Below are 18,418 nucleotides of genomic sequence, written 5' to 3'. Positions count from 1 at the left end.
CACTGAAACGTGAGCATTGCATACGCGCTACTGAAGTAGCACAGTTATATCCACACTGACCCTGACATTTGTTCAGCGTTTCTGTCAGCATGAAACACTTTCTTCCCCAACATGCCCCACAGCAGTCTGATCTGGGACAGTGAAACTAGAAAGCAGACATTGATATAGGGAGCCTAATCAGTCATTACACATACTGTTAAAAAGGGAATATAATGCAAGAGTTTGTTTTGAGTTTGTCTATACCCTCTATGGGCAAAAATAAAAATTGGTGAAGTAGCATTAAGATCAGTTCACTTAAGTTAAAGAAAAGACTTCTTGAGAACCACAGCACACACACCATTTTATTGCATCAGGTATTTTTGTTCTGCATGAAAGATTTTTGTTTAAACCAGTCCAACAATATTCAGACTTTGATTGGATCCCAAAATATTCTAAATTATACAAGCAAGCCAGACTGAATAACACAGATTTATAATTTTTTGTCTTGTTGTTTTTCTCCAACTTTGCTGACACAGAGACACTCCAATGCCTCGCAGTCGCTGTGTGAGATCATCAGACTAAGCAGAGATCAGATGTTCCAGGTCCAGGGCTGCTCTGAGCCTGATCCTCTTTTGGCCACCCTTGAAAAGTATGCATTTGTTTATCTACTAGAACTCTTGGAGGCAGTACTGTATAGAAAAACACGGCTAATTTTAAGATTCAAGGAACTTTAATTTTTTGGAAAAGCGGTTTCCTTTAGGAATCAGTAAAGTTCTTTGAATCTTAAAGGTGTGTTGTTTTTATTTTGATTTGACCTTTGATTGTCACTCAAGTATAGACACTTCTTAATTCATGTAGATCAGATAAAGTACTGATCGATCTGTACTTCTGGCAAGCTACTTTGTCTGCTTTCTCTTCATCTTCATGTCTGCTCTTCTCAGGCAGGAAACAGTGGAGCAGCTGCTGTCCAATATCTTCGACAATGAGAAGAATGAATCTGCCATTGTCAGCGTTATTCAAATTCTCCTCACTTTGTTTGAGACCAGGAGACCAGCGTATGTCCCGTGGCCTCTGCCACACCTGTTATTTATTTTGACAGTGAATATAAAATATGTGTTGATTTTGTAGCATTTGAAATGTGGACAAAATAGATTATTTAAAGTTAGTTTTGGTTTATTAATATTAATATACATAGGTTTTGAACATTTTTGTCAATGAACTAGGGATGTGCTGATACAGGTATTGGGTCCATTACTACAATTTTTACTCCTAATTGTCAGTTATCTGCTATAAATCTATTTTACCACTTTACTGCAAAATTACATAAACCTTTGCCTAACTGCACTGGACCTGAGGGGAACTTTATTAAGTAAGCTGCAAGCACTGCTTTTCTGCTCTGTGTCCAAGGTGGGTAGGGAAATAATGGCGATTTACTCACACATGCTGTACCTTTACCATAACAGCTTATAAACTTATATGTAAGCTGACTGGATATCACTGTAGCCATGTGGACACAGATAGTTGATGGAGATTATAACCTGCACTGCCGAGGCTGATTTACGCTGATTTATGATGGTTGAACACTTACTTACTTAAAAGATTAGACCAGAGAGGCAGATCACCTGCACCTACAGCGATTTAGAGTGTCTGTTGCCGGGATACTGAAGCCGATTCGGATTCCTTTCCTTTAGCGAGTCCCTCAGTAGAACTGTGCAGAAAATCGATGTACAGTAACCAATACATAACACTGCTTTCCTGCACAGCTTTACTGAGTGATTCATATAGTGTTTAACTATAATGACCTAATATGAAAATTCTGAATCATAATAACTAAAGCACAGATAGGAATAGTCAAAATCACCAGCACTAGCTATAACCAGCTATACTTTGTCTCAATAAACCTCGACAGTGCTGGTTATAGCTTCCATTAACTAAATGGTATCCATCTTGTTAAGTTACAGTGGTTGAACCCACTCGCTGTGGCCACAGCCAGTGGGGCACAGACTATACTTTAGGATTAGACAATTATGGTAATAATAATGCAAAAGTAGCCTTAAAAACCCTTGAGGGGCTGTGTATATAATATTATTATATTAATATCCCTATTTTAAAGCTGAAACTGACAAAAGTTGTGCAGCTGAGTCTTTTTTCAGTAGAAGCAGCAACAGAGGACTGAAATTTAGTCACAGTTAACTTAAATCAGAATGACTGTCTTCAGTGTTATTACACAGTTATGGTAGTTTGAATTTTTTTGGTAGTAATAAAGCGTAATTAAGTATTTGTATCCATACTTTATACCAGCAAGTACTCTAACTTGTACTTGGCCTGTACACAAGTGGTATTGTATTGCATCCCTATTGATAACTACTTGACAAAATTATTGGTGAGATTGAGGAACAAAGTGAAATACTATCACCATTAGTGTTAACCTATACATGTGCACCTTAACAAATTAGAATATTGTAAAAAAGTAGAAAACTAATTGTAGTTTAATTCAAAAAAGGACTTCCAATACAGGTAGAAGCTTATTTACTGGGAAGCTTACTTTTCTCTTCAAAGTCCTTGCAATATCATCCACTGTCACCCTTCTGTCAGACTGAATGAGGTCATTGACTGATTCGATCACCTCAGGAGACCTTACTTCTGTAGGCCTCCGAGGCCTGCCTCAAATCAAAAGTCCAATATATAGGATTGATCAAAAAATTATTTACAATATAGAAATGTCCTACTTCTGAAATATTTGTTCATTTATCCACTCAGCACTTTTGGTCGAGGCTCCTTCATTTTGTATTGCTGCATCAGTGTTGCGTGGCATGGCAGCGATCACCATTTTGCACTGTTGATGCATTATTGAAAATCTGGTTACTTTCATAGCCGCAATCAGATTGTCTTGTTTATTGGGTCAGATGTTACTCATCTTTCTCAAATTCCTTAACTTGGAGGCTTTTTAGGGAGTCAATGGGACATTCTATTAATAGTGAATTACAGTAGTCCAGTCTGGAAGTAACAAATGCAAGGACTAGTTTTTCAGCATCACGTTGAGACAGGATGCTCCTAATTTTACCAATATTCCTCGGGTGGAAGAAGGCAGTTCTAGAGATTAAAATATAACTTCAAGATTCATCACAGTATTACTGGAGGCCAATGTCATGTTATCTAGGATAAGAATATGATTAGACATCATCTCTCTGAGGTTTTTAGGACCAAACAAAATAACCTTTGTCTTGTCTGAATTTAGGAGTAGAAAATGGACAAGCAGGCCTTTATAGTGAGCCAGTTAATGGTGGTTATGCAAGTCCTGCTGAAAAAGGAAATCAGCATCTCTATAAACCGTGTCAGCACACAGAAGCATTAAGTGCTCTAAAATCCCTTGGTAGATTGCTGGATTGACTTTAGACTTAATGAAGCAGTGATAAAACGATAAGATCACACAGCCCCAAATCATCACAGACTGTGGAAACTTCACCCCAGAATTCAAACTGCTTGGATTCTGTGCCTCACTGCTCTTTCTACAGGATGTGGGGTTTTAATTTTCCAAATTAAATGCAAAATTGACTTTCATCTGAAAAGAGGACCAAGAACTATGGTTCTATGCTTTTTCACCTTAGCCTAGTTAGAACACTATCTCTGGTTCAAGAACAGCTTGATAAGCAATGCAACAGGTGTAGTCCCTTTCCTGAAGATTTGTGGGGTTGGTCTTGATGCATTTACTCTGCTTTACTCCACTCCTTGTGAAGTTCTCCCCAAGTCCTTAAATCAACTTTGCTTAACAATTTTCTCAAGGATGCAGTTATCCCTGTTGCTTCTGCATTTCTTTCCTACACACATTTCACTTCCAATCAACTTTTCATTAATATTTCTTTAATATAAATCTCCGCCCTTTCAGAGATGACCTTCTTTGGCTCCTTGTGGAGTGTCTTTTAGAAAGATGTGAAATCTCATCATTACATCATCACAGATAAATTATACAATATGAATGATAATTTACTCAAACCTTTCAAAATTCAATAAAATATTCACACATTTTGACATACAGGATTTTTGTAAATTGTCATCTTTTAGATACTAATTTGTTTAGAAAGACTTAACACTAATGGTACTGTAATTTACCATGTTCCCCAATCTCATCAATGATTTTGCCAGGTATTGTGACACAGAAAGTCACAGTGCTTGCGACATTCTGTGTCGCAATGCTATTAATTGTAATTGAAATTACATTTCTAAAATACATTTTAGATTTTTATGTCCAACCCCTTTAGCCCTATAATTATCATAAATGTCAATACTATCTTGATGACGATTTAGAAGACAAATAAGTGTAGTGTATCAGATTCCAAATGTGTAATTATTTCCCAAGTCTGTGATACATTTCAAAATATTTGGCATGCCTACATTGCTTTTAGAGACCTAGTTCACTACACTATGCTTTGGTTATAGGTTTGAGGGACATATGGAATGCCCACCTGGGATGTCCCATTCTTCATTCTCAGTCAACCACAGTATCCTGGAGGCTGTGAGACCCCGGCTTAAAGACTTTCATCAGCTCATACTGGAACCTCCAAAGGTAAAGACCATAGTAACAGAACTAAGTTAAAACTGCCATTTCAGTGAGTATTTTATGATATCATAGGATCTTAGTAGCAATAACATTTTTTAAATAAATCGGCTAAAGATAGAAACTGTATGTGGCAGTTCTTCTGTCACAGGGTTCAAATCCTGGTTCATGTAGGGGATTGTCCAGATTGTTTCCCAACAATTCTTGTCTTACCCCGCGCTGATTACTTGATTCAAATGTGTTTAGCCAATCAGAACCTGTAATTGCTGGGATGGTTGGGAAAACAAGCAGTACAGTGGTCCTCAGGAACCAGGGTTGGCAAACCCTGCTCTACCACATACAATTTGTATGTACTTCATAATGTTTGGGACGTAATACAGTTTTTATACATTTTGGTGTGGCCATTTATAAATTACAGCAGTGTTTATACATACAGTAAGTCCTGGAAGTATCTGGACTTTGAGATTTTGTAATTCTTGCCTTTATATACCACCACATTGGATTTGAAATACAACAATCAAGATGTGATTTTCAGCTCTATTTTTAATGAAAAATTCACCACTTGCAAGAATTGTAGCCATTTTAAGCAGAGTACCAGTTTTCAGGGTCCCTATAGTACACTGTTTAAAAAAATGAAGGAAAATGTTTTATCATAGTATAGCATCAACTCAACTCAACTTCTGGAATGTTAATCTGGCCAGTCAGCCAGTTTCAGCTGTTTTAGTGTTAGAGGGGCAACAAAAGACGACCCCCAAAACAAGGTCGGTGGTTTTACAGGTGGTGGCCATTGATATTTTTTTCTTTCCTCATCTTTTCTGACTGTATTTACTAGTTTTGCATTTGGCTAGGGTCACTGTCAGTACTGGTTGCATGACACATGGGGACTATAGAATCTACTGAGGATCATTTTAAGTTGCTGCAGTTAAATAATTAAATTAAATCATATTTATGGGTTGACCACCACAGATTCCAGGCCTTAGGCCCATTGAGAATCTTTAGGATGTGCTGGAGAAGACATGGTGCAGCAGTCCAACTCTCCCATCATCAATAGAAGATCTAGGCGAAAAAATTAATGCAATTCTGGACAGGAATAAATGTTGTGACATTGCAAAAGCTTATGAAAACAATGCCATGGTGAATGCGTGCTGTGATTGTGTTTTGTCTGTTCTTTGTTTTAAGTTGCAGCATGTTGAGCTCTTAGGGCCACAGTATTGTTTTCATTCATGTCATGTAAATGAAAACAATATGGTGGCTCTATTGCTATGTACCCTGAAATAGGGTGCCATTTAAAACCATGCTATATACAAATATATTCCTGTGTTTACACTAATCAGTGTTTGTTCTCCTAAAACAGAAGAACGTGATGAAGACAACGTGGGGCGTGCTGGACCCACCTGTGGGCAACACCAGGCTCAATGTAGTCAGACTAGTGGCCAGTCTGTTGCAGAGCAACACACATAACATCAACACAGAGCTCATTAACCTCAACACAATGGGAGTCATACTAGTGAGTACTATGCATATTTATAATACTTGTTTTGGGTTGCTTTCATAGTTTTTTTTTTTTTTTTCTTCTTTCTTTAGCTATTGTTTTAAAGGGTCAGTAACTGAGACTCATGAACATAAAACCAAGCTAACAGGTTCTAATAGATTAATATTGTGTTATGTTACATACTGTATGTTCAGTAATACTGAACTAATGAGCTAAAATGAAAATTATGTAATAATGAATATATACAGTACAATTCCGAGCTTTGTGTCGTCATTGGCGACGTGTGTGTGTGTGGCTGTTAAGGACTTTTAGAGTGAAACATACTGCTCAGCATTAGAAAACTCTGTCTTGTAGATCATGGGTCTCCAGGGTAGTGATATTGTAGATAAAAGTATTGTAAACTCTGTAGCCCAAAACATGACTATAGATCGCAGTCTGTGGTAATAAAAGACATTCCCAAAAGAAAACGTTGGCAACAAAATTTATGAGAAACATGTTATTTCAACTTGTTGGAAAACCACAGAAAAACTATGCCATATTAACAATGCTTATTGGAGTATTTTAACATTTTTAACATTTTGTCTTCATAGTTTTCTTGATTTATTCCACAGGACATGTATTTCAAATACATCTGGAACAATTTCCTGCACATTCAGGTGGAGATTTGCACAGCAATGATACTTGCTATGCCCTGCGCCCCAACGGACTTCCAGCCAAATACTGAACAGGAGCATGCGAGGGAGAGCATCCTTATTAAGCATGTAAGATTAAAATACTAGAGAATACAATTTCTCAAATATCCTTTTTTAATGTCTTTGATGACAGTTGATGTATTTGAAGAAAAGTAGGTTTTAAACCTAGTCTTAAAAGTAGAGAGGGAAACTCTAGGAACCACTAGTAGACCTCCGGTTTGGGAGTGATGTGTTCGATAATATGGTAATGTGAGCTCTTTGATGGCGATTGAGCATTAAATGCTTTGTATGTTAGGAGAAGCCTTTTAAAGTCTATTCTCCATTTTATGAGCAGCCAGTGTAGATACGCTTATGTATAGCTAACATATATATTGTAATTTAATTTTGATCTCTCTTGCTAAATTTTCTGCATCCTCCTCTTCTTTATCCAGGTTTTCTGCTATGTTATACCCTTGAATCCATTTTGATTGTCTTCTATCATTCAGTATGAAAAATTAATTTAATGTCTAATGTGGTAATGACTGTGTTTGTGGTTACATCAGTAACAATTGCGTTGCAAATAGGAGTAAAATGTGGTTTATCGAATGTACATGTACATATTTCAAATGCACATTTACATATGTATAATCGATCTTATAATATGAATATCTTAGATTATGCATGCATTATGCATGACTAATATTTTTTAAATTAACATAAAATATCTAATGTACCACTTGCAAGTTCTCCTGTTTGAGAAACTGCCATATGCAGTTAATGAAGTTTTATCTTTAGTACAGGGCAGGAGATTTTATTTATTTTACATCGCTATCACAACAGTATGGAATATATTGTAGGCACACTGAATTGGTTGTGTTTAATTTCCACGTATTTTTCTTCATCAGCTGTTTCAAAAGTGCCAGTTTATACAGAGAATCATAGATGCCTGGAGCTCCAATGAGAAAGAACAGTAAGTATTCTGCTTTGTTAGGTTAGGTATAATAATGTTTTACTGTGTTGTCATTACCTAGGCTTCTGTGTTCCCCTACTATGAAAACATTAAAGTACCAATATTATGCAAAATCTACTTTTTGGTCATTTTGACACATTGACATGACTGTATGTAGACACGGACAGAGTATATGTCAGTGCAGAATGTCCTTTTACATTTTAAAATGTAATGTTTTTTAGGCCCCAAAACGGACACTATGGGCACTTTAAGGACACATATTCAAATGTTACAACATCCTGTCATTATAATAGTTTGGTGTGTGTGTTTTTTGTTTGTTTGTTTTGTTTGTTTGTCTTAAGGGCTGAAGGTGGCCGGCGACGAGGCTACATGGGCCATCTGACCAGAATAGCCAACTCTATAGTTCATAACTGTGACAAAGGCCCTAATGGACCACAGATACAACAGCTCATCTCGGGTAAAGACACACTTCTAAATGGACATATGATATCTCTCTATCCTAAATTGTTTTGTGTTTGCGCCTTATAGTTCTCTATAATAAGCATAACAAGCACTATATGACTGTGTAAACATGCTTGCTGGTTGAGCAGTGAAATGGGAACTTCAAAGACTGGATAGCAGGCAAAGTGGTGAAGCTTTCAATTCAGTTTTAGTTTATTTAGAGTATATAGTACCAAATCCCAACAGAAGTAATCTCAAGGCACTTTTCTGTGTAAAGTCTGAGACATTACAAAATAAAATTGCATATAGAATATAGAAAATCCAAAAATCCCACTGGAGCAAGCACTAAAAAGAAAAAAAAGGAACCTCTAGCAGAACCAGGCTTAGGGTGGGTAGCCATCTGTTTTAACCCGTTGGGGTTGGGTGGAAAGAGGTAGAGAAAAGAATAGAACAAGAAGCAGCTGGGCAGTTACATATGTCCAGTAACTGCATACTGGAAATATACATCTCTGAGGCCTGGGATACCTGCAGAAAAATACAGAGAGAAGGAGAAAGAGAGGAGGAACCATAGGAGAGAAAAACAAAACGTTAACAACATACAATGGTGGCACATAAGTGGAGAGAGGAGAGGAGCTCTATACACTAAGTCTATAGTAGTGTAACTAAGAGATGAGCTAGCTCTACCTATAAGCTTTATCAAACAGGAATGAAGTCTAGTCCTAAAATTAGGGAGGGTGTCTGCCTCCTGAACCTTGGGAGCTGGTTTCACCGGAGAGGAGCTTGATAACTAAAGGCTCTACCTCCCATTCTACATTTGGAAACTTTTAAATTCTATTCTGGGTTTCCAGGGAGCCAGTGGAGAGAAGCTAATTTAAGAGAATATGATCTCTCTTGCTTTCTAGTCAGAATTCTGACTGCAGGATTTTGGATTAACTGGAAACCTTTTAAGGAGTTACTGGGACATCCTATTAGTAATGAATTACAGTAGTCCAGTCGAGAGGTTTTAAGGTTTTAAGTTGCTTTTAATTTTAGCAGTGTTCCTCAGGTGGAAGAAGGCAGTTTTAAAGGTAGGCAGGTTTAAATATTTATATATTTATATATTTTTATACACTCTCACACACACACACATATACACCCCTTTGAAATGCTGCCACCTACAGAAAGCTAACCATTTATAAAATCAATAAGTCTTACTCACGTATTATACCAACTTGTCTGTTTGTTGTGCTGAAAGTAGCACATATAAGTCACTGTTAACAGTAACTGTTAACAGTGACTTATATGTAACTGTTAACAGGCTAACAAGCACTGAGTCTACTGTTGACATTTTCAACATACAGTTCAGGTCAGTATCTATCGAAAAGCATCAAAGGAGAGTGAGTCCAAGTCAAAAGCTGGTCCCAGAGTTTGTGTTGACTTAGGTCATTAAGCAGACTCTGCAACCATCACATACAGCTCAGCACTGATGTACAGCACATCAGCACATCTGACATCTGTTCTAACCTTTAGTTGATGCTGGACTGTATTTTACCCTTCAACAGAGGAGTTTTTAAAAGTGTGGTAATGGACATTGGTTTTAATGATAATTATAATGTGAAACAGTAATACTAACCACTGAAAATTCCATCTCTATTATAAGATCAGTAATTAATTGTATTTTCATTTTAGAGAATACCTGTCGTATACAATATGGTCATATGACATGCATTCTTTGTGTCTCTCAGAGCTCCCAGTAGAGGACAGAGAAAAATGGGAGACCTTTATTTGTGGGCAGCTGACTGATACAAACAAGAGAAACACAGTTGACCTGGTGAGTAACCACATAGACATCACAGATGTTTTTATATTCACCTCTCTCCCTCTCTGCCCTACAGCCAGTTGTAAACATGTGGTCTCAAATTTATGGACTGCACTAAATGACAACCCCCATGGTTGGTGGAATTGTTTTACACGCTAAGGCATCATCTTTTCTGACTATTCACTACTTTTGCATTTGGCTAGGGTCATTGTCAATACTAATAGCACGAGGCAAGACCTAGACCTTACAGAGGTGGCACATGCACTCCAACTCTTCCAGGATGGCACATCAATACGTGCTATTGCCAGAAGATATGCTGTGTCTCCGAGCACAGTCTCAAGAGCATGGAAAAGATTACCGGATTCTATTCTGAGTCTGTTACTATAGGAAGTCAGCTTCTTTGTAGCTTTTATACTTTTTAGTTTTGACAGTTTTAGGTATAGGTATTTTTTGCTCCATTTTCAACTTCTCTATTGGTTTGAATGACGGAATGTTGGCACAGCTAAAGTGGGTGATGTCACTAGACAGCTAGAGTGAAGATGCGGATGAACCAAAATCTTTCTCATTAATTGTCACACAGCCACAATTGTCACTTTTTCTACATAATTTTTTCACAAAATTGTAGAAATACATGTCCTGATTCTGATCTGTCTAAGCTAAAAGACAACTAGATTTTTCCCTGTCAACCTCAAAGTTATGGTTCCTCTCAGCTCTTCCATTGCCTCCAGTGTTACATTCAAAGATCGTGTGATCAAGATCAAAGCCATGTCACTGGAAAAGCTATGGGAAAAGAATTAGAAGGGTTTTCCACTAACTATAAGGCCTGTGGTTCAATCCCCAGCTGTGTCTGTGTCTTTCATACAGACACACACACGTCTCCACCTGACAGTGATCTTTCAAGTATATGACAATGTGAATTACGCTAGATTTTCTAACTAAAAGCATATGAAAAAATTCCTTCATATTGCTTTCTTTGCCCTTTTTTAATTAGGTAAACACACACCACATTCATTCTTCCAGTGATGACGAAGTAGACTTCAAAGATGGTGGCTTTCACCAGGACTCCTCTCTCCAGCAAGTAAGATACACACACACACACACACACACACACAAAAAAAGACCCATAGCCACACAGACATAATTGGTCTATAAATATTCATTAGTCTGTGATAATATATGGCATTTTAAACAGAAGCTTTGTGAAATTGCCATGTGATTTCTTTCCTCGGGAGGTCCAGGAGGTCCTTTGAATAATATAGGTGGAATTTAGATTTACATTTAGTAATTTTGCAGACGCTTTTATCCAAAGCAACTTACAAGGGTAGGCAGGGTAAGCATAAGGAGGTCTTGCCTAAGGAAGGTAGGCCACAGCTGGGATTCGAACTCCAGTCTCCCACATGGAAGGTGGTGATCTTACCACTACACTAACCAGCTGCTTGGAATTTATTGTCTACTCACAGTTGGTCATGGTTAGACAGTATATTATCATCAACTATAAGACTTGGGCAAAATTACTTTTGAACCAACCACCTAGGAAGTTGATCAGTAATCAGTTTTCCCTATAAAACCTCAGTTATGATCATTCACCCTGCCTTGGTCTGTTGTCAGAACGCTATCTAAATTACTGGAAGTCAATGACACAATTTTCCCATTCAGTCTTAAAGAGCACTAAATGAGGCCCTGATTTAAAAATACTTTGTGTCTATGGGTCATGCAAAATTACAATCTACACAAACACTGCACCTCTACCATGTTTTGATTAACTGTGAATGCTGCTTTGAAATCCTTAAACTTACCTTAAATACAATATAGTTGACTTTTTTTAATTAATATCAGAGCATTTTTCTAACAAATATGAGAGCATCTTGCTGTAAATGCATGTTTAATTTTTTTTTGTATTAATCTGTCTTGAAAATAAGTAATATATTCAATGTTCAGAATAAATAGTTACCTTTTTCTGTAATGTAAGTAATAATCAGCTTTGTGTAGAGCTAAGACTATATCATTATCACTGGTCCTGGGTTTTGCCAGGCATTTTCTGATTATCAGATGCAACAAATGACGTCCAATTTTATTGAGCAGTTTGGCTTCAATGATGAAGAGTTTGCTGACCAGGACGATGTTGTGGAGTGAGTACTCATCTTGCATGACTGGACTTGCTGTCTAAATGTTAATGTGTAACTGTAAAGGCACACAGTATAATGTTCCGCATAGATTGCAGTTTGCTGTAGTTAGCTGATAGTTAATCTTTGCTTTAAAATGTCTGCTTTCACTGAAAAGCTTTTTTTTTTCTACATAGATTTTGGACTAAACTTATCTGTTTTTGTGCAGCACAGAAATTGGGCTAGATGAGATGAGAATCTGAAGTAATTCCACTAACTGGCATTTTTTAGTAATTAGTAATACCTGGTAACAACCAGTATAAGATCCAAAAACAAAAAGCTTCCACAGCACTATAGCACATACAATTATTTTCCTTCACTGGCTAAAGAAAAAGAAAAAACAGCTGAACTGAAAGGTTGGACTCATTTGAGAAACCTAACTCATGAGGTTGAAATTAGTAATTTACCCAAATGTTGTATTGATTTATTTCTTAATACTCCCATTCCAGGAATGTCTAAGGTTTGTCTTTCGGTTTTTCTTTCTGTGCAGTCTGAAGAGCCAACAAGGGGATGGCATTTGGCTTTCCGAAGGCCTGAACTAACATACACTAGACATATGTAACAATGCTGTATTAATGTTCTTTATTTCCAGTGTGCACTTAGTGCAAATTGATACCTACTGCTTGCGAAGAACTAGGACACATACATTTTAGCATTAAAAGCTACAGCTGTAAGAATGCAAAAGATGTAATATTTAGGGCAGTTCTCTTGCACCTCATCCTGTATTTGTAGCATTCATCATAATGTGTTGAGTAGATTGTAATATCATTACAGTGGCTGACTATATACGTTTCTATATTTGTTCATCCAAAATCATCACATCTGAATAAATGATGATCTGATCTTCGTCTTCGTCAAGACAAATATGATGTGCCTAAAATAATAATGACAAAAAATTCTGATCTTTCATGTCTTTATTGAGAACAATTACAAAAATCTCTTAGTGCTAGTGGAAAATGTATGTGAACTCTTGGACCTCAAAAAATGCTAACTGGCGTCTATCAAACCTGGAGTCCTGTTAACAACATTATTTGAAGGGTTGCCTTGCCTGGCCAAAAGGAACTTTCAGAGGATCTGTGATCAAGAATTTATTATTTAAATAAAGCTGGGAAAGTTTGCAAAGTGCAAGACTTTCGTTAGTCTACAGTTAGGCAAGAGCATTGACAATCCAAAGCAGTAGAGTGGTATGATGATGAAGCTAAGAACTATTTGAAACGAACCCATAACACTACATCTGGCATAAAAAGGTCACTGCACATTTTCATGAAAATGTCCTTCCTTCCATCCAAATCGTAAAGTATGGTGGAGGAAACACCATGATTTGGGCCAGCTTGCAGTGATTGAGAGGAAGATGACTTCCCAAATGTATCAAAAAAAAAATCTGCAGGATAATGTGAGAATGTCTGTACGTCAGCTTAAACTTCGTAGAACCTGCAACAGGACAATGACCCAAAACACCAAAGCAAGTCCACAACAGAATGTCTTTAAAAATACAACAACATCTGCCTTTTGGAATGGCCAAATCAAAACCCAGAACCCAAACCAATGCTATGGAATGACTTGAAGAGAGCCACACATTGGACGTCAAAAGAATGTGACAGAGCTAAAGCAGTTCTGCATGGAAGAATGGGCTAGAATTCCTCCTGAACGATGTGCTGGGCTGATCCACAGCTACAGAAGTGCCTGTAGTTTGAGTGTTTTTTGTCAGTCAAGTAGTTCTCTGACTGACTCCAGTTAGCTTTTTTGAGGTCATTATTCCAAGGGTTCACATACTTTTTTCAGAGGTTTTTATGGTTGTTCTCAATAAAAACATGAAAGATCAGACTTATTTTTGTTTTGTCTTGACTTAGATAAAGATCAGATCATGTTTTTTTTGCCACTGTACATATTGAGGTAACACAGTGCTGAAATGCAGTAAGACCGTATATTTAATCCACTATCAGTGGTGGATATGGGAGTCATAGCCTTCTCCTCCTATATATGGATGTGTTTTTGAACTTAAAATAGTGTAACATTTAACTGGACTTTAATATAGGCCCCAGCAGCATCCAGAATATTTAATTCCACTTTAAGCTAATACATGTTAGGTACTTTCCAGCTCTTACAAAAGCACAAGTTGGACTGTAGAGTGGGGTTTGTTGTCATTTGGAATACACTGACAATGACAGTAAATGTGTAAAATACATTTACTGTCATTTTAATTTTTCTGACTAGTGGGCAATATGAAATGTTTCATTTTTATTGAATTTATTTATCTTTTGACTGATATAATATGGTAATAGCATTCTTAATGGTTTAAAACAAAAGAAGACCTGCCTTGGTCATTACATTACAGGAAATACAGATAAAACTGCTAGCTTATCTCAGTCAATTTTGAAGTTTGGAATGTGGATTTTCACCTTTGACAAGAGCAATTCTACAAGTTTAGCTCATATATCTCTATTTCTCTTTTCTCATTACTGTCTCTTTTATCATAATACTGGCACGCATAGTTTTTCTGTAAAAATGAGGGATCATATCTGTTTGCTACAGCCTGTCTGCCTGTTTTTGTAGCCATTTGAATGCCTAACGACAATAACTAAACTCAACTCTGTTCTCTTTAACATTACAGTATTCCCTTTGATAGAATATCAGACATCAATTTTTCACTGAATACAAATGAAAGTGTAAGTACATTGATTATTAATATTGAATTCATACATTGTTAGTGAATAGGTAGAAAAAGTAAAATTCTAATTATAATAATAAAAAAAAAAGATTTATATGGCGTATCTAGTAATTCATGGTGACATTTATCTATAAACAGATGACACAAAGTTGTGTTCTTCCCATACAACAAAGTGTGTGGTCGTTGTAGAGAATCTGAAAACTGATTCTGATAGGACACTTTGCTACAACCTTCACTCCCCTCTAAAACTATTGGAAAAGTGAAGCCAGTTCCTTTATTTTTGCTGTAGACTGAAAACAATTGGTTTGACATCGAGAGATGAGTATAATACATAAGATCAACAAGCTGTCATTTCTTGGTGTCTGGATCCAGTACACAACTTAGAAGATAGCACCCTTTGTTTGGACCCACCCATTTTTCAATTGAGCAAAGGTATTGAAAATTGAGACTTGAATTAGATTGAGGTGAATAAGAAAAAGTTCATTTTGCTGCTGCCATCACATGTCAATGAAAATTACTAAGCCTCTCACAGAAGAAGCCATGTAAGCCCAAGCCATGACAACGTATATGTTTTGGGTCATGAACAGATCCTGTCTTTCCTCAAACATCAACTTTTCACTATCACTTCACATCTCACCTCACAGGTTCTTTGGTTTTATGAACTGATCTTTGTCTGATCAGTTCATAAAACTTTGTCCTAGGGTTTTTGAGGCTGATTTCTGTACTTTTTGTGAAATTTCAGCCTGGCCTTCCTATTCTTCTTGCTAATGAGTGGTTTGAAAGTCTTCTGCAAACAATAGATTGTGATACCTTCATTCCAATCTTCTGTACGTTGTTGCCAATGTCATTAACAGTTTTAGGGTGTTTCTTACAGCTCTCACAATGTTTCTGTCATCAACTAGTGTTGTCTTCCTTAGTCTACCCGTTCAACGTCTGTCACTTAGGACACTCTAAATAGTTGTACTGGCTATGGCCAATGTTTATGCAATGACTCTGATTGATATTCTGTCTTCCCTCAGCTTCACAAGTACCTGTTTAAAATGTAATAGAACACACCTTGGCAACAAAACACACCTGTCAGTCACAAGTTTCAGTACTTTTGCTCACATGAAAAATGGATGGGTTCAAACAAAATGTGCTATCTTTATAGTTGTGTATCTAATCCAGACATAAATACCTGGAAATAAAAGCTGAAATATTGATTTTTAGTTTATATTCACCTTGTCAAATGTCAAACCCAAATGTTTTAGTCTACAGCAAAAATAAAGGAACTGGCCTCACGTTTCCAATAGGGGAGTATACATTTGAACCAAAAGGCTGAAACAAAATACACATATGTAACCAAAGCATATAACACAAAAATGGAATTTTGTGTCTTTCCTTAGGCAAATATAGCTTTGTTTGAAGCACGCTGTAAAGAGAAAATTCAGCAATTTGAAGATGCTGGTTCAGATGAGGAGGATATCTGGGATGACAAAGATGTCACCTTTGCGCCAGAGTCGCAGAGACGCCCCAGGTAAGTGAAACAAACACAAATCTTTAAATTATGCTTGTGTTGTTACTTATACTTTAAACACAAATTGTCTTTGCAACCAACTGTAATTCCAATATATAAAATGCAAGGTTCTGTTAGTATAAAACAATAATATAGGATAGCAAACATTGACAGTGTATTTTCCAGTCATTAACTTTTGGGTTTTAAGATTTTGTCTTCTTTGTATTTCATTTTTAATTCTTTGATTATAGTATGTTTTAAATATTCTTGTGAAAGACAAATAAATCCCTAGGAACCAATACATTTTTTATCTCACAAGTTTCAGTAATCCAATGTTTCCTAAAACATGAAAGTAGGCCTTTTTTAGATAAATTACATTTATGACAGCCAAAATAGAATTAGATATTTTACTGAAGTCTTCTGTTACTAATATAGATAGATATGTCAGTAGAAATAAGATCCCTGACTAAGTTACCTGGATGACTAGTGAAATGTTTCCTGACAACAAAGAAATCCCATTTCCATGACTCAATATACAGATGTAGTTTTTTGTTTGCTGTATGTGTGTGTTCACAGCAATTAGCCCAGCAAGTTTAAACCAAATTCATTCAGAAGATAGTATAGTAATATAAACACTTATTGACCCACATTCTGCTGATTTATTTGGTAACATTAGCTATTAGTCTTTAAACAATTGTCTCTACCAATGTGGATCAGTCTGTACTTTCACATTTATTGCACCCCTTGGTATAAAGAGAAGAAGAATTCATATGCAGTTTAGAAATAACCCATTATTTTTGTGTTCGCCTCAGGAGTTCAGGAAGCACAGACAGTGAGGAGAGCACAGACTCAGAGGAGGAAGATGTGAAAAGAGATCCATTTGAAGCTTCCAACCACAGCACAGATGACAGAATGGAAGTTGATACAGGTTGGTGGACCCAGAAGAAATACTTGTCAGCCCAAGAACAGAAAAATAGCAAGTAAAACAAGTTTCCATTTTTAATTTTTACCTAGACTTATGTTGGATTTGAATTAGGAAGGATTTAGACAATTTAAGGATCTTTGTGATTAATTAAGTTTAGCATCTGTCTTCATGACTTGTGTATAGTTTTATTAATTCCATACTTTTTTCAGGTCCAGTGTGGACAGCCAACTTTGATGACATCCCCATGGACACGGGTACATCCCTGGCTCCAGTTGCAAGCCCTACCATGCCTGCTGCCTCCTCTCCTTTGTCCTCCTCTTCTACAGAAGTGCCCACCAAGGCAGCATGGAGCTCCTCCCCTGCTGTCACCTCTATCTCCGAAACAGGCTGGGCAGATTTCTCCAGTTTCACCCCTGTCAGGTAGGACATTTTGACAAACTGTGGTTTAGTTTTTGTTATTGTGCCTGCAGTGGTGCAACTACAGCAGGACTTTTGGGCTTTTGGTCATCATTAATAAAATGTGCTCTTTTTCAGCCCCAGAGACCCTCTGAGATGCAGCTCTCCTGTTGCTATGGAAACCAGCATAGAGACAATCGACCCTCTGGGGGTCAATGCATCCATGCAGTCTGAAGGTGTGTACATATGGATGTCCATGTTTACAGAAAGTAAGACTTAAGTACACCAATATGCTCTGAAGGCACACAAAGGAGCTCCCTGTAACTTTCAAATTTATGTGACCCTATGGCTAGGGGTATACTTGCTGTTTGCTGACACCTGTATACCTGTATGTAACTGCAGTATCAATGGCCTCAGTATTCACATATTTATTGCATACTTTGTGTGTGTCTTGAGAATTTAGCTTTAGATTTTAAAAGATTAGCCAAAAGAGGCCAGAAAGGAGCATAATCGCCCCTGACCGATGGAATTTTTTCCTTGTGAATTTTCACCCTTACACAACAGAAATAGAAGCCATGCCAACAAAGACAATGTAATGGTAATGACTGAGAAAGCATCAGAATAACATAAATGGCAGGTATGTAGCTGCAGATGAGAAAAACCTTTCTTTCGACACTTACTGCTATTTTGTGGTGATGCAACTGGACTCCATATTAACTTAAAAGACATTAACTGTTATACTGGACTGCTGCCTACACATGAATGACACATGAATGAAAATTTCTATCACGATTATAGTGACCAAAAGTATCACAGTACTTTGTGTTGTTGTGTTGATGATTATGATGGCGATATTTATATTAATA

General features: G+C 36.9%; 1 protein-coding gene across 6 annotated transcripts in view; it reads left to right on the top strand.

The window, feature by feature from the left end:
* Positions 1-18,418, top strand: part of ppp6r3 (protein phosphatase 6, regulatory subunit 3) — a 36,256-nt gene that overhangs the window by 12,830 nt on the left and 5,008 nt on the right. For 4 of the 6 annotated variants that reach the window (XM_026366684.1, XM_026366685.1, XM_026366689.1 and 1 more), the window contains 15 exons: positions 516-628; positions 921-1,034; positions 4,417-4,543; positions 5,889-6,041; positions 6,638-6,787; positions 7,603-7,667; positions 8,009-8,124; positions 9,833-9,918; positions 10,898-10,984; positions 11,938-12,035; positions 14,680-14,734; positions 16,122-16,252; positions 17,044-17,159; positions 17,366-17,576; positions 17,691-17,788. In XM_026366684.1, coding sequence (XP_026222469.1) covers positions 516-628; positions 921-1,034; positions 4,417-4,543; positions 5,889-6,041; positions 6,638-6,787; positions 7,603-7,667; positions 8,009-8,124; positions 9,833-9,918; positions 10,898-10,984; positions 11,938-12,035; positions 14,680-14,734; positions 16,122-16,252; positions 17,044-17,159; positions 17,366-17,576; positions 17,691-17,788 — 1,720 coding nt within the window. The remainder of the gene's footprint in view (positions 1-515; positions 629-920; positions 1,035-4,416; positions 4,544-5,888; positions 6,042-6,637; positions 6,788-7,602; positions 7,668-8,008; positions 8,125-9,832; positions 9,919-10,897; positions 10,985-11,937; positions 12,036-14,679; positions 14,735-16,121; positions 16,253-17,043; positions 17,160-17,365; positions 17,577-17,690; positions 17,789-18,418) is intronic. The other 2 variants (XM_026366688.1, XM_026366687.1) reach the window with 2 other exon arrangements.

Source organism: Anabas testudineus, chromosome 6 (assembly GCF_900324465.2).
Source record: "Anabas testudineus chromosome 6, fAnaTes1.2, whole genome shotgun sequence".
NCBI lineage: Eukaryota > Metazoa > Chordata > Actinopteri > Anabantiformes > Anabantidae > Anabas > Anabas testudineus.
Note: the sequence above shows the minus strand (reverse complement) of the source record. Positions and strands in the feature narration are given on the sequence as shown.